At 44.8% G+C, this 16,209-nt stretch overlaps 1 protein-coding gene across 6 annotated transcripts in view; it reads right to left on the reverse strand.

Moving 5' to 3' along the window:
* The window catches only part of COL26A1 (collagen type XXVI alpha 1 chain), a 174,344-nt gene that overhangs the window by 143,828 nt on the left and 14,307 nt on the right, over nucleotides 1-16,209 (reverse strand). For all 6 annotated transcript variants that reach the window (XM_086763036.1, XM_086763032.1, XM_086763034.1 and 3 more), the window contains exon 2: nucleotides 5,207-5,329. In XM_086763036.1, the coding sequence (XP_086619162.1) occupies nucleotides 5,207-5,329 (123 nt within the window). The remainder of the gene's footprint in view (nucleotides 1-5,206; nucleotides 5,330-16,209) is intronic.

Below are 16,209 nucleotides of genomic sequence, written 5' to 3' on the forward strand. Positions count from 1 at the left end.
TGCATGATCTGCCAGGCTGTTCATCACATCATTTCCTTAGATACTGTTTTACTGACCGTAACAGCCATAAACAATACTCTAATCGAAATTAGGCTGATATTGGCCAATTAGTGTATAGCAAGAAGTTATCCTACTCTAAAACACAGTAAGATACAAGTAGTACTGTTCTCACCTTATAGGAGAGGTGGCATCACTTGACTAAAGGCACAAGAAGCCACAAAACCTCCAGCTACTGAATGCAGGTCTCAAATCCTTGCCTGGCCTATGAGACCACCCCTCTGTGAGCCTTGAGGAGCACAGTGTCCCAAGCATGACAGGACTGTGCATTAGCCTGCATCTGCTGTAGCAAACTGATTGCTCATGAGAAGGTTTCCAATTCAGATGCCTGGGTTTACTGGGAGCTGAGTGCAACCATCCAGGCAGCAAAGACCCAGAGATTGGGTTGCCATGGAAACACCAAGCTGGAGACTTTCTCTCTTCCTTCCTTCAGACAGATAAGTGGCACGCGATTTTTCTACGTAGACTAGGAGCTTCAGCCAGGCTGCTGGAAAGTTGCCCGTTCACTTCGTAGCATGACAAAGCAAAGGCACATCCCATGGCACGCAGAAGCTGAAGCCTTTACTACACAAACGGAGAGAGTTCAAGAATAGATCTGCTGAGATAAAGTCCCCAGCCAAGACTGCTCCAAAGCAACTCAGCACCCAAGCTAAATAAAGTGTCTGGGGTGCAGGGCAAGAGCAGAGCAGCTCGTCCCACCCCAGCCAAGATGATGACACTCCTGAAAAAGAAATACAGCTTCCCAAAAGCAAGTGAACAGACAGCAAGGACATCACACAACTGAAGCTGCTAGGCTGGGATCTCACAGATGCTCCTCTGTCAAAGGCCTGACCCTGAGCTGCAGTTTGTGCAATAAGGGAAAGAAACATAAAATGAATGAATGGGAGACAGGAAACTGATTAAATCCTTGTCTGGCCACCCTGATTTCTGCTTGTAGGCAGTCTCTCTAACAGAGAGCCCCTCAGCTGTCACCACGAGGCTGAGAGATGCCTTTTTTTTTTGGCTAGCGTCCCTTTTGCTAGTGAGCAGCCTGATAATGAGTGCTGGCAGAATGAAAGCTCTCCCAAATATGGTTGACTCCCTGTAAACAAGGAGATGAAAACAGTTTGTTTCAAGTCACAGCTAGGGGAAATACTATAAAGCCAAAATAATGCCAATGGCTTCCTGATATTTTACATTGCTTACAGTCAAGTGTAACACCATGTGAATCTGGCTGTGCCCCCGCCAGACTTCAGGCTCAGGACCAGAAATCTCACTGGAGACAGGACCTGGCCTAAACCTGACATCGCCAGAAGCTAGACTTCCAGAAAACCTGGAAAGACAGAGGTGCTGATACAGAGAAGGTAAAGAGGAAACAAATAACATTTTTTGTTGGGAATGAAGCATTGCCCCTGTGAAGCATATTTCCTGGACCTGTCATATAGAGCAGACAGAGTCAAGCAGGCAAACATTGAGCACCATAGACAAAACAGAGAAGCTCCTTCATATTTACAGGAATATGCTCAAGGACTGGTGACCTAGAGAAGGCATTTAGTAACAAGAGGGTCTTTACTTCCCCTTCCACGAAGCTAGCATAAGCCCTCTCCTGTGTTTTACAAAGTGTTGGGACAGGACACCATCAGATTTGATGTGACTAATACCCACTGAAGACAGCCTCACTTACGATGTCTCCCTGAGAGATGAATCCCTTGACTTCGCAAGGTATCACGGCTCGCAGCATTTCTGGACTTCAATCCTGCAATAGCAGGAGTAGATAAAACTGGGTGGAGGTGTCCTTTGCTGTTAGTGACAGCCATGGTGGCAAAGCAGCAATTCTACAGGCTCAAGTTCTGCCATGCCACATCCATCATTATATTTTTGGGAGAAGTTAGTTTGAAAGACAAAAGAGGTAACATTTACCCTAACCACAGAGTGGCTGTCTTCACCCTGCACCACAGACATTGTGCTCATCACAAGAAAATACAAATTCCTGAGAAAACCAGAACAGCTCCCAGCAAACAGCAGTATCACCCAAAGCTTTCAAACATGCTAAAATAGCTTTTGGAGTTTGAGATGCGGTGTTTTTGTTTTGAAAAAGGAGGTACAGAATCACTCTCCAAGCACTAGTTAGTTAGGGGAAGGGGCAGGGGAAGTAGGGCACGTGAGTTGAGTTTTCTGCTCTGTTTATGTTCCGTTGGAATTTTCAGAGACCTGCCAAAGCAAGCTGTGCAGCATGGTGGCTGGTATAAGCTTAAAAGCCCCTTCAAAGTCAGTTTCTTATCAGAAAAATACAGAAAACAAGTATAACTTGCAAGGAACTGCACTAGCAAGTGAGATTTCCAATAGACGAGGGACTCAGCTGCCCTGTGACTTTGGGGACTCTCTCTCATTACTATCCTTCAGAGCTTTCATCTGAAAACAGGAGATGGGATTCACCTCAGTTAGAAGAGAGATTAGTGTTTCCTAATTAGACAATACTCATTTTGGTGAAAGAGGGGGGAAAAAATGACATTAGAAAATATTAAAACCTCAGCTTGACTCAGACAAAAGCAAGCCAGTTATTCACACATCCCTAGGTGCTGGCAATGGAACGCTGGTAGGCTTCCATGTAGGGCCAGGAAAGAGAGCTAAATTCAAGTCTCCCAAGAAGCCTGAATCCCAGGAGCTAGAAGAAGGGCTGATATATCCATGAGGCATTTCAGTGGCCTTCAGTCATGCAAGCCTGGGACGATTTGCTGTGCAATGAAGCTGGTTGTCTGCTCCAAATCCAAGGCCTTGCACTGGAACAGGTTGCCCAGAGAAGTTGCGGATGTCTCACGATGGGAAGTGTTCAAAGTCAGGTTAGAGGAGGGCTTTGAGCATCCCCATCTAATGAAAGATGTCCTTGCCCAGGGCAGGGGGATTGGATTGGTCTTTTAAAGCTTCCTTCCAGTCCAAACCATTCTATAAAATAAGACCTCACCATGACTCAGGGTTACCAAGTGTTGCCCACAGTAGTGGCACGTCACAAGACCCATCATTTTCAGTGGCTGTTTTTCATTCCCTTATTACAAGTCAAATGCACTGCTGAAAATAAGCAACCACTTACAAGAGATGTCTGGGGTGGGGATAACTTATCTAACAACCCACTCAACTCTCAAGACCTCAGTGGATTCAGCTTCATTGCTACCTGTTCTTGGGGCTCTCCCTTTCACACAGTGGCAGTACAGGAAATGATCAGAAATCATCATGTGCCACTCCTGCTTTACCTCTGTTGATAACTGGGTGGGCTCCAGCATTTGTCAGCAGCTTTCTGGAGGTCCCTGGGAGAGAGAGGTTCAGAATCTCTCTCTGTCATGCAAGAATGTCATAGGATGCATGATTAGAGGAGAGTACAGTCATTTCCTTGGAAGGATGCCATTCACTTCGCTTGTGTTTCCTCCCACTTGCAAAGGGAACAGAGCACTAGTGTCCTCCCACCTCTTCTGGTAGGTTTTAGTCTTTCAGAAACGCAGCTCCTGTCAACTGAGCTTTCACCAGCTGAGATCTTAAATATCAATAACCTCAGCTTCTTTCCATGATATTTTCACATAGAAAGAAAAATTGAGATGTCTGCTGCTATTCTGCATTGTCTCCAAACAATTGGACTCGTCAGGCAAATAAACTAAACTACATTGGAAACTGAAAGCATTCCATGAATAACAATGTCACAACAGCACGCACTGCTCCTAAAGGCTCTGGGTTAACAATGTAAGAATCAATGTATATGAGTAACAGCAGGAGCCCACAAAAATAATTTTTACCAGTAACACAATCAATTGTTTGGTACTTATGAAACTACAGTTACGTTAACAAGGAAAAATAAGCAAGATTCTTGGCGAGTTTAGGAAACAAGGTGAAAGCTCACAAGTTTCTTATGACGGTTATGTGCATGAAAAGTCTGGGAAATTAAAAAGCTTCAACAGGAGTTTAGCCACAACAGTGTAAAATATTAAGTGCTTCAACCACAGTTTTGCATAAAACAAGACCAAAGAGACACCAAAGCAGATATATTACAAGCAAAAAAACTTAGACTGACCAGTGGCCAAGTAGAAACTGGAGAACAAACTGTGGTAACTGCCACATGGAAAATGTGAATTCCAGACAAAGAGTCACAAGAACAGATTGGGAAGGTGAATCTCTGGGTTTTCAAGTGGGCGTTTCAACCATATTCTGGTTGGGTTATCAACTAGAGGAGGACCTTAATCAGTGCCCTGTGGGTGAATGGTAACAATAGCAATAAAATTACTCAGCTTTGGGAGCTAAATTATGGGCTTGTCTACATGGGAAATTGTTCTGGAAGCTAGGTGTAAATTTAGAGCACAATAGCATTTTACGCCAATTCCCAGATGGGTGTGTGACACTATTCTGCTCTGAAAATGTCTTCTAGAGAGTGCAAAGGCTCAACAACACAAAGATACTTCGCACACTGAAAAGTGGTAGCTGGGGATAGCTATTTCACACTTTTTTTTTCCTTAGATTAAGGTGGGTCCTGAGACTGTAAATGATTGAAAGGCAAAGCAGGCTAACAGCAGGCTCAGGGCAAGTTTTTGAGAAGTCACTGTCTCTAAGCTTTGCTTCTCATCTGGGGAGAGGGGACACTGTGCTTTCATGCATGTCTCTAATGGATACTGAAATGCAGAGTAAGAGGTGCTGTAAGGAAATTCCACTCTGAGGTACAGAGCACATTACCTTTGTCCATCACCAGCTGCAAAGAATTTGATCAAAGTTTTCTGGTGCATGTGATCAATATCAGCATTAAAGATCCAAGTACGAGGACTCTACCAACAAGCCACATCGTGCCACCGGCCGAGCATCCTTGCTAGCCCTGTTCAGTCACACTGCACTCTGTTGGACTTTGTTTATTTAGCTTCATGCCTGACTAGCAGCAGACTCCTGTGCTGAGAAGTACAAACTAGCATTACAACCCAAGCTAAAAGTGTTTCATGTAGCTTGTCCCTAATACTGCACTTACCTTCACGTGTAAGTACTCTGCAGCTAATGCCAGTGGCATGCTTTAGTTCCACCATCATGAAGAAGGATATCAGCATCTCACCCATTGATCTCAACCCTCTATGCAGTACTTAAAAGCTAAGCAATTTAATGAGAAGTGCAGGAAAACTTGGGCAACATGAGACATGAAGATTTTTACCTCACTAAGTTGGCACAAGGTCCTGGCCACCGGCAGCTCTGATAAACTCGCTGGATCACCGTTTCTGACCCATTCTGCACTTGGCAGGAAACTGTCCGTGTAACCGTGTAGTGACACCAATGCCTGCAGAGAAAGAGGACACTGTCAGCCCCAATAAGATAGAAAGTTGAACCAATATATATCAGACTGCAGTAAAAACAGACCAAGTGTCTAGGGGTGGGTTGTTTTTTTTTCTTCTGCCAGCCATAGCTAGCATAATTTCATTTCTCACTCCACCCAATAGCTGTAGAAAGATTCCCTGCTTTTGCCAACCTGAACCACAACAGATCCAGTAACACCTCTTGCTTGGTCCTCAGGGGCCGGACTTTTATAGTACATCATTTAGTTCTGTTAGTTATCATAAACAATAGGAATTTAGGAAAAAAAAAAAAATAGAAAAAAGTGTTCCAAATCCTCTGATAGTTCCCATTGTACTGGTCTTAATTTCATCCTGCTCATTATGGTATAATTCCCCAGCTTCCTACCATTCTGAACAACATTGAGTAGGAAAATTCTGCTTTTTGGTGTGGAGGAGCTCATTGTCAGCAGGGCTCAAACAAGCTGCGTGCTGAACAAGTCATATCACTGTCCTGGTGAGGTTACAGTCTAAAAATCAGCAAGAGAAAATGCAGGGGAGGGAGGGACAGACTAGGGTCTTCTGCTGTCTCGTAAGAAGACAAGAGTGAGAGAGACCTCCTCATCATAAGGAATATGAGAAGGCAGGAACTGCGGTGTCAAGCACTGGGAATCAGGACCCATAGATCCTTTCTATCTTCTCTGAAAAATACAATTTTAGGTTCCAGGGTCATGCTCAAGGAGGGAAGAGAAGGATACTTTTGTTTTCCCCTTGCAAGCATCATTCATATTTGCCAAATACTGGTTCACATTTCTTCTTTTGTACCTCAGAGTAGTTAACAGGTTTGAGAGCCACTTTCACACTGACTGGGGATCAGAACCAGGGTCACTAATGGGAGGTGGAGATACCAGCTTGTGCTCCAACACACGTAAGTTGCTTGTGTAAGCATTCCCTGCACACGCAGAAGAGTCCTGCTCCACATCCATCCAGAGCCCCCGGTACAGTTGATCCCTTCTCCAAGTATTGCAGTGGCTCCCCAGCCTTGCATAGCAAAAATCAAACTACTTGCAGAATGTCAACAGGCACCTGCACATCCCCTCCTCCTCCCCCAACCCACCTTTCCCCATGGCAGTTCAATTTTTCCAGTGAAAACGCTGCTCCTGCTCACTGTAAACCCACTTGCAATTCCTCATGTGGAGGAAGCATGGACACTACAATCCCATCTCAGGTGACCCCCAGGCAGGCAGGGAGGTCTTAGAGAACCACTTCTCTTAGATTTATTGAGGATCTGTGGTGTATATATAGGGATCAGACACCCTAGTACCCAAATGTTTCTATTAACATCTACATCATAGAACCTAAGAATGAAACAGAGAGGGAAAAGATTAATGAAGCTCCAGATCACACGACGTCAGCAGATTCTTTAACAGGCTTAACGGCTCCATCCGTTTCATCTCTCCAAGGCTTAGTCACGGGGTTCGTTCAGACGGGTATTGCTGGATAACATCTCCTCATGCCATGGGAACAGCCAGTTGAGCATGGAAGGAAAAGCAGCCAGGAGAAAGGGCAAGTACGAGAGGGGCTGGGGAAACCACAGCTCTGTATGATTTACCTTTAGCAAGTCTTCAGCACAGTGCTTACAGCCTTTGGAAGGACAATACAACAATTTCTGCACTAGCCTCAGGACAGAAGTATTTCACGTCAGGCAAAACCAACTGCACACGTACAGAACATGACAGGATACCTGAGAGAAGCGCATGTCCTAAGATTATGAAAAACAAAACTGATTAACATGCAACGAGGAAAGGAATTGGTCCCACCACAGGAGAGGAATGAAGCTGTAGTATGCACACTGTCAACACATAACAGAGCATGAATGGACATTAATACTAACAAATTCAGAATAAAGTTACTCAACATTTTAAAACAGAACATAATTATTGAGGACTCGAGTGTCTTCTTTCATGTGAAAACAGTTTTCCTGGCTTGTCAGTGAAATCCAAATAAATCGGATATTTATTTACATATGCTATGCTTTAACTGTTACGCAGCTTGCATGTGTGTCCTTCTGGTCTTCTCCCATCAGAGTCATCTGGGAAGAAGTACTGTTTCCATGGTGTGGAGCTGGATTATCCTACACCAGTTAGCTCACTCTGATTTTGTGGGCTTCAGACAACACATCCCCCTTTGAGTACAAACAAAGCACTTCTGTGTCCGATAAAATTCAACTGCACTCTGAGCAAAACTCTCCCTATCTGATGCTGAAACTAGAGCGTTCCATATTCCTGAAGGGAAATGAGGTGGGAAGGTGAACAAACACCACTGCACACCCCAGCACAATGCAGAGGAGAGAGGCAGGTGTTGGAGGCAGACGCTACAACTGCCAGAGGGAATCTGGCAGCCTCTGTTCTGGTTAATGTATAATGGCAGCTCCAAATTGCAATTTTAACTGTTATTCTCTTTAGCTTGCCCTTGCACAGACACAGATTTCATGTCATCGTGCTCCTTCAAGGATTATTTTCAATGATCTTGGGAGTCTAGCTTTACATTTATGGATCTGGAGCTAAACAGGTGGCATGGTGCAGGCTGCCTATGTCAAAAACTGCAAAAAAAAAAAAAGATTGATTATTTAAGCTACCTACAAAGTTGATTTTGACAGGGCTTTCATCCAGTGGGTACATACACAGATTTTCTTTCCAAATGAGTTTAAAACTGCTGTTGTCCAAGTAAGTGTCTTCCACCTTTGCTCTACCAGGTCCTTGGAATAAGCTGTTCAGGTACACTTATCCCCTCACAAGTTCAAAGAATTTGGCAGCCAAGTTGTCATTTCTGCCTTGGAAAAGCCTTTCTTGGAAGCGAGACACGCTGGACAGACCTTGTTATCATCTGGTGACAGCCTTCTGCAGCGGTTGAGGTGAGGCTGCTCCCACACTAGAGTGCACAGACAGAAGCCTGCATATTGGTAGGAGGAAAAACCCAACACTTTCCCAGGTTCATTTCTTCAGATGTTCTGCTCAGGGACCCATTATGAAAGGAAGAAAGCCTTAAGGCTCTCCATGCATTGCTTTCATCGCCTGAAGCCATCGCCTGGCATTGCCAGGCTGAACAGGACTGACAGCCCATGGCAAAACTAACAGATACTTTGCTCAGATCTAGGGACAATCTTCCACCTTCCTCAGCAGAAGCACCGAGAGTGCAGTAACAGTGAAGGTACCACAACACTTGTCACCTCAGCACTCTCAGGGTCTTCTCTAAAGCAGAACCACCACAGCATGGATCATGAGGGAGAAAAGAGACTGACTCCACAGATACTCAGATAATCCAACATGAACGCAGATTTCTCCAGCTTCTCTATTTACCAACAGAAGGAAGAGTTTGGTTAAAAAGGTACCCACCCAGGAGCAAAAGGTACATTCCTATTTGCAAAACATCACACTTAACTTCCTATAAATAGCATAACTTCCCTACAAATGCAACTTTCAAGTGTTTTTTACTGCGATATAGAAGCAGGTGAGACACAGACAGGAATGCAGCTGATCATAAAATGCATTGGGACATATAGCTTTAGACTCACTGCAGATATAATAGCGCAGTGACTACAGAGAGACAAAACCACCCCAAGATTTCTCTTTGCAAGCCAAAAGTCAGCAAGAACAGCCTCCAGAACGCAAGCAGGCTTCAGGCAAAGTGACGAAAGGCCCCATCATGGCTTACAGAGATTATAAATGACCCTTTATATTATATACAGATGCTAGCAAGAAAGGTTTAGGACTTTTACTGGCTTGCATCCAGGATGGCAGAGAATATATTGCTGCTTATTCAAAAATAATATTCCAACCAAACAAAATGATCCAAATAGCAGCTCCTTTAGGGCTGAGTCTGTCGGATCTCATGCATGCTCATCACCAGCATATTTAGCACGATGCCCCGCGGCAGCTTGTGCAAATGGTCTTCCACTGCTTTGCTTAGAGAAGCAAGTCTCACTTGGTCCATTTTCCCCAGTTGTTTCCAGAGAGACGCCTTCCTCTCCCATCCTATTTAATTCTTGAAAGGTTTTCATGGACAACTGAGGATCTGCAGACCATGGCCAGCAAGCTATTGATTTAGACAGTTTCAGGCCAGGGCTACAAACCAAGATCTCATGTCTTGATCACAGCTGACAACATGTGGTTCCAGAGGGAATCCAAGTGTTGATGCCACCAGATATCCAATCATATTTACTGTGTAGGTTCAGGATGTTACTGTGGACATTTCAGGCTAATTAGAGCAACAAATCCAATAGTTTGTTATTGCTAATAGTTTCCTTGCTTGCAGGAAGGAAGCCCTATTCTGCACCTTGCCAGCTTTCTGAACCTGTTGCACACCTCATCAGAAGCCTTATTCAGATGCACAGTTCATCCCCTGGAGATTCCGGATGTCTGTACAGCATGTAATCCTACAGCAAGAGGGAAAAGGGACTGCAGAGGGTGGAGAAGTGTAAGGTAACAAGTACTCGAGGTACAATACTGTCAGTTCCAGAAGAGCCATATACTCACATATCAAAGCTGAATTCCTGGCTAGCATAACTGAATTATCTTAGAGCAATAATTTCACAGACAGGAAGACAATGACAGACACAGCAAGCTTCCTCATCTCTCCTTCTCACCATTCAGATGTGCACTGTATTGTTTCCCAAGCCCACCACTCATGGGGTGTGTAAGGGATGTTCTCCACCCATTCACTCCCTGTAACTGCTTAGAGAGGCTCACACCACCACAAACTCAGAGAGCCATCCCCAAAAGCAACATTTGCTTCTTTCCTAGTCCAAACTGCTGGCTTTTATCCAAGTTTTGCAGACTCCTGGGGGTCCCTGGAGGACCTTCGAGGGGGTTTACAAGAGAAAAGCCAACTGGCTGTTACAGTAGGCTTCACTTCACTGGCCAAGTGATCACAAACTACATGTCAGAAACCAGTGGGCTGAACTGATCAGGACTCAGCAAGTAGCCTGTTTAATCAGGAGCATGCAATTTGAAAATGAAAGCAGCTACATTCTTGCCTAATCACTTTTTTTTCAGTGGCATGACAGTTCAGCTCCACACACAAAACTGACTTGCTGCCATGCTCTTAAGGACAGGCCTACAGCAGGCAACACCTACCTGACACAGGACCTTCTGGCCGATACACTTGCTGGCGTGAAGGACATGGCTGCAACTCCTGACACCCGCGGCCATAGGAGCACACCATGCTCCTACCAGTGTAAAACAGTAGGCTTTCAGCAGGCACAATCCAACAAGTTAAACTCTGAGCAAAGCCATTTATGCTGCTGTAGAGCTAAGTTAAATGGAGATTTAGTGTGGTTTTAGTTCTTCTGATGAAAGCATATGCCATAGAGTCTAACAGAAAAGCTCAAATCATCAAGACTTCACTGGCCAAGACAGAAGCAAGTAAAGTCTTTTGAGGGGGAACAAAACAAACAAACAAAGACTTCACAAGCAGGATTGTTTCATCACCACCTGTTCCACGCATTTGGGCATGAACCGACCCTCCCCACTCACAATAAAACTCACAGAAGTCTCTCAATAAGGTTGGCATTTCTGATGCTTGTGATTTGCCCTAAAGCTTTGTGCTGTGTAAACAACTGCACTGAATTATCTTTTTGTTTCCATAAGGATAACACACTGTGTGTTATACTTAGCAGAGATCAACATTTAGGGCACAGAAAACAGTAGGAGTGTTTTGATAGCTAGATAGATTTCCCCAAGTTTCCTCATAACATTTTTCACTGGAGCTATCAATTTCCCTGCAATCCTAGAGAAGAATTTCAGTAAAATCAGAAAGTCACCGACTTTCACTGGGAAAAAGTTGTCTTTCCAACTCAACAAAAGCAAACTGTTCCCTTTTCTCTGTGTAAATAGTACAGCGTCCCACTTGCTTTGCCAGAACAGCAATCATACATTGTGTGCAGGGTCCATCGTTAGGAGGGGTTACTTACACACTCCACTGAGGCTAGACGCAGAAGTTGCCCTCTGCATGCCAAGAAACCCAGATTCAAAGACTGCCAGGCTCTCTTGGCTATCTCTTCCTGAGCCATCCAGTCCTACATAACTACATTATTCCCTTCTTATCCACACATACACACCTCCCCGAGGGTGCTTTGACTCTCATCAGGATCAAGTTTACCAGCTAATTCCATCGGCTGTGACCAGATTACTCTTTACTGCTGTGACTGCAGATCGTGCCTGACCAATTTGGTGGCCTTCTATGACGGGGTGACAGCATCGGTGGACAAGGGACAAGCAACTGACATCATCTACCTGGACTTGTGCAAAGCTTTTGACACTGTCCCGCACGACATCCTTCTCTCTAAACTAGGGAGACATGGGTTTGATGGATGGACCACTCGGTGGATAAGGAGTTGGCTGGATGGCCGCACTCAGAGAGTGGTGGTCAACGGCTCAATGTCCATGTGGAGACCAGTCACGAGTGGCATCCCTCACGGGTCCGTGCTGGGCCTGGCCCTGTTCAACATCTCTGTCGGCAACATGGACAGTGGGATAGAGTGCACCCTCAGCATGTTCGCTGATGACACCAAGTTGTGTGGTGCCGTTGACACGCTGGAAGGGAGAGAAGCCATCCAGAGGGACCATGACAGGCGAGGTGGGCCCGTGCCAACCTCATGAAGTTCAACCAGGCAAAGTGCAAGGTCCTGCACCTGGGTCATGGCAATCCCAGGCACAAATACAGGCTGGGCAGGGAATGGATTGAGAGCAGCCCTGAGGAGAAGGACTTGGGAGTGCTGGTGGATGAGAAGCTCAACATGAGCCGGCAATGCGCCCTTGCGGCCCAGAAGGCCAACCGCATCCTGGGCTGCATCAAGAGGAGCGTGGCCAGCAGGTCGAGGGAGGTGATTCTCCCCCTCTACTCTGACCTGATGAGACCCCACCTGGAGTACTGTGTCCAGTTCTGGAGAAGGACATGGACCAGTTGGAGAAGGTCCAGAGGAGGGCCACGAAGATGATAAGAGGGCTGGAGCACCTCTCTTATGAGGACAGGCTGAGAGAGTTGGGGCTGTTCAGCCTGGAGAAGAGGAGGCTCCGGGGAGCCCTGATAGCAGTCTTCCAGTACCTCAAGGGGGCCTACAAGAAAGATGGGGAGAGACTGTTTAGTAGGACCTGTTGCAATAGAACAAGGGGTAATGGTTTTAAAATAGAGGGGGGTAGATTTAGACTGGAAATTAGGAAAAAATTTTTTACGATGCGGGTTATAGAGCACTGGAACAGGTTGCCCAGAAAGGTGGTGGAGGCCCCATCTCTGGAAGCGTTCAAGGCCAGGCTGGATGAGGCTCTGAGCAACCTGATCTAGTTGGGGATGTCCCTGCTCCTTGCAGGGGTGTTGGACTAGATGACCTTTGAAGGTCCCTTCCAACCCTAACCATTCTATGATTCTATGACTTGGCTAAAAAGGAAATGCTCCGTCCCATGTTACTGGAAAGCTCAGATAAGAATTAACCTGGGCTTAAGTTTCTCCTACTCTTGACCATATTTGCGTTCTCCTCAGGTAACTGGGTTTTAGGATGCAAGGCTGTCATTCAGTTTATCCAAAAAGCCAGCTACAAAATGCATTTGTGAGCAGCAGTCTCCACAATATTAGAACATTCAGAGTTGATGGACTGATTCAGGTCTGTAGATTGATGGACCATTGCCAAGGAATCCATGAAAGACCACCTGGCAGGGACAAGGGAGGGGCTGTACACCAGCTTATGATGACAAGGTTCAGTTCAAAGCAGAGTCTGTTCTTCCATTACAAAGTTTTAAGAGGTTTGCAAGTCAGAAAACATGACAAGCCACAGTAATCTTCTTGTCAATATTGATGCTTTACGCGTGCCTTAATCCCACTGAGTACTTCATAGTCACTAATAGAGGTTACCCTGACTCCTGTGAAAAAGGGAGAAAAATCTGTGTAACAGCCCATTCACTTTGGGAAACGAGTAAAACTGGAAGACTGCTGGTGTTTCTGAAGCCAGATAGCAGCAGCCATTTGAAGCAGGAGAGAGCCAGAGGCACTAACAGGAACAAGACAAGTTCCAGGGCTCCCACTCTATGTTCATTAGACAAAGATTGGAAGGAACTCCAGTCTTTCTGCACACCCCACCCCCCCCACCCTATAAGAGTTTGAAAAAAAATGGCCATAAAAATAAGTTCTGGCTAGCAGAGGAAGATGGGACAATTTATCTAGGTACCTCCCAATAGCATAACCCTTCCCCGGGGGGCAATACATACTGCGCTTAGTGCACTTCAAATACTCAGTTGCCAATAACAGTCTTAAGTTTTCCCACATAAAGTGGATTATCGGAGACTGCTGGAGGGAGTTGAGTCCAGGAGGAATCTTTACCTTTGGAGGAAAACACAGTTCAGTCTGCACAACAGCTTTAATCTTAAGCAAGCTCTACAGCCAAGCGTGTTTAACTACGCTTTGCTTGCTTTGTTGTGTGCATGGTTGACCTTCCAAACAGCATTACCTCGAGGGCTGAACTCGCTTCAGTTCATAGGAAACTGCACAAAGTTTTGCCTTAGCCTTCTGCAGCCATTGAAGTTACAGGGGTTAAGGGAAAAACCTCTCCCTACTGGCATTATTAAAAGCCTTGAGGCAAAACATCCAAATGGTATGGAGCCACAGGTGCAGCTCTTTCTCAGAGACAAAGAGGGAATCCAGCTCCCTAGAGCAACATTCAGCTTCCTCAGCCATGAGACCATTCCTCTTCTCTTCCAATCCCCCACCCCATTCACAGGGCACCTTCCAACTGCTGTAACTAATGAAGGAGGAGCTCCAAAGACGATAGCACTCAACTATTACACACGCTTGATTCATTTCTACAGTAGATCCACCCTGTACATCAGCACCAATATAAACACTGAATGTAACAGAGGCAGATAAGGACTTTAAAAGTGTTGAGCAGGCAGGCAGCATCAGAAATAAATTAATTGTGTTCATACATGCACCTGTTTATACATGCAGAAGGGGGAAGAGGAGGAGTATTTTCTCCAGCATAAAGTCCCTCTAATTTATACCCACTACTCAGCTCTTCTCAGTTTGCTGGTGGCATGTTTCAACTGAATCAAACAAATATGGTTGACCTGAACCATAATTACCTTCTTCATGGAAATGAAAGAAGTTAGGCCATGACCGAGTGCTTAGAAATAAAAGAGAGGTTCACTCCTTTGAAGTGCTTTGCTTTTACAGGCATTCTTCTATGCACTGAACTGTTTTGCTGCTCCCATCCCCAAGCTTATTGCAATCAATGAGAGGACAGTGGTTTCCAGTGTTCACAGAGGGAGGAAAGAGGAAACGTACAAAAATATCCATGGAATCTTTGTTAAATTAGACTGACCTGATGGAATTTGGCATTCGATATCCATGCAGCGTGGAAATCATGCACAATTACAACCAAGTATGTAATTTTTGCAACATAAAAGCTCCCTGAATTAGAGTCTTTAAAAAGAATAACCTGAGTCTAAACATTCCTGCACAGCTGGATAACCTGGTTGTATAAGTCTCCTACCTTCATACTGCCAATACATCCTTTAGTACTGGTTTGCTCATTCCTAGAAAGCCTGGCCTTGAAGGGAGGGGTGGGGTCAAAGAAAAAAAATATCCTTGAGACCTTGATTAAAAGTATAGGGCTGGGATTTAGAACATCAACTATTTGTCTGAAATATACACCACCGTTCAAAGATGACATCTGGCACTCTTCTACGCGTCCTCCTCTGGAGATCTGATCTAGAATCACTTGAGGACAGTGGCCCTGATCTTCACTGAGGTACAAAACTACATTTTAACAAAGTCAGTACCTCTAAACTGTGACTTTGAATAAGCAGGAGAGGGAGTTGTAAGCAGAAACACAGGACACTGACACAGACTTTCTTGTCCTTAAAACCTTTGCAGAGAGAAAAGCATTAAGAAATCCAGCATAAGGAGTCAGCAGCCCTATAACAGGGCCGTACCAGCACTCCTGTTGTGGCTACAGTCTCCTCCACCATCCGTAAAGTCAGTACCCATAGTTGTCCAATTCCCCTTGCTACATTGCAGCATAACAAAACAACACTTTGCACAATTTGAGTCCTCCAAAATGGACAAATCCTGCTGGCTTTCAGCATCTCCTTCAAATCACGTACTTTGCCCTACAGGGCCTGGATCTGCATGCATCAGCAGCCAGCCGACAAAGACCGAACAGGCTCTGCTCCTGAATTTATTTTTTTTTGTTTCTAGAGCTCTGTACAGACAACAGTGCATCTTTGTGCCTCACATCCAGCCCTCTGTTGCCAAACTCACAGCACTACCAGCAGCAATGAAAGCCACATGCATGACAGGAACACAGGGACTTTGCCCAAATGAAGCAGTGTTTTTCATTAGCATTATACTGGCACCAAAACCCACAAATTACAACAAGAACAAAAGGCAATGGCAAAAGGAGAGCACTGAGCATATCAAAGAAAAAAAAATAGAATGGCACAAACAAGTCACTGCTTCCTATTAATTGCCTGATGTTAATCTGCCCGCGTACCACGCGTGTTTCAGGTTTTCCTTGAGCTGAACAGTAGAGATATGTTACTCTCATTGGAGACAGGGACCCTTTCGATAGCTAAAAATAAATAAATAAATAAATATATATATATATTAAATATATCTATATATAGATATATATAAGATCTCACAGACAAAACATTGCTTTTTCTCTAGAAGGGAATACAAATTTGTTTTCCTGAGCTATTTCGACACCCAGAGCAATGTCCTGTGGCTCAAAAAGACATTAAAAAGCAGATCAGAGCATTGGCTTCAGATTCACAAGTGTTAGGATGCAACTGGAAATACCTATACAGACAGCTGTGTTGGATAAACAGAACTCAGAACA

This window comes from Chlamydotis macqueenii, chromosome 19, assembly GCF_036417535.1.
Source record: "Chlamydotis macqueenii isolate bChlMac1 chromosome 19, bChlMac1.mat, whole genome shotgun sequence".
NCBI classification, from domain to species: domain Eukaryota; kingdom Metazoa; phylum Chordata; class Aves; order Otidiformes; family Otididae; genus Chlamydotis; species Chlamydotis macqueenii.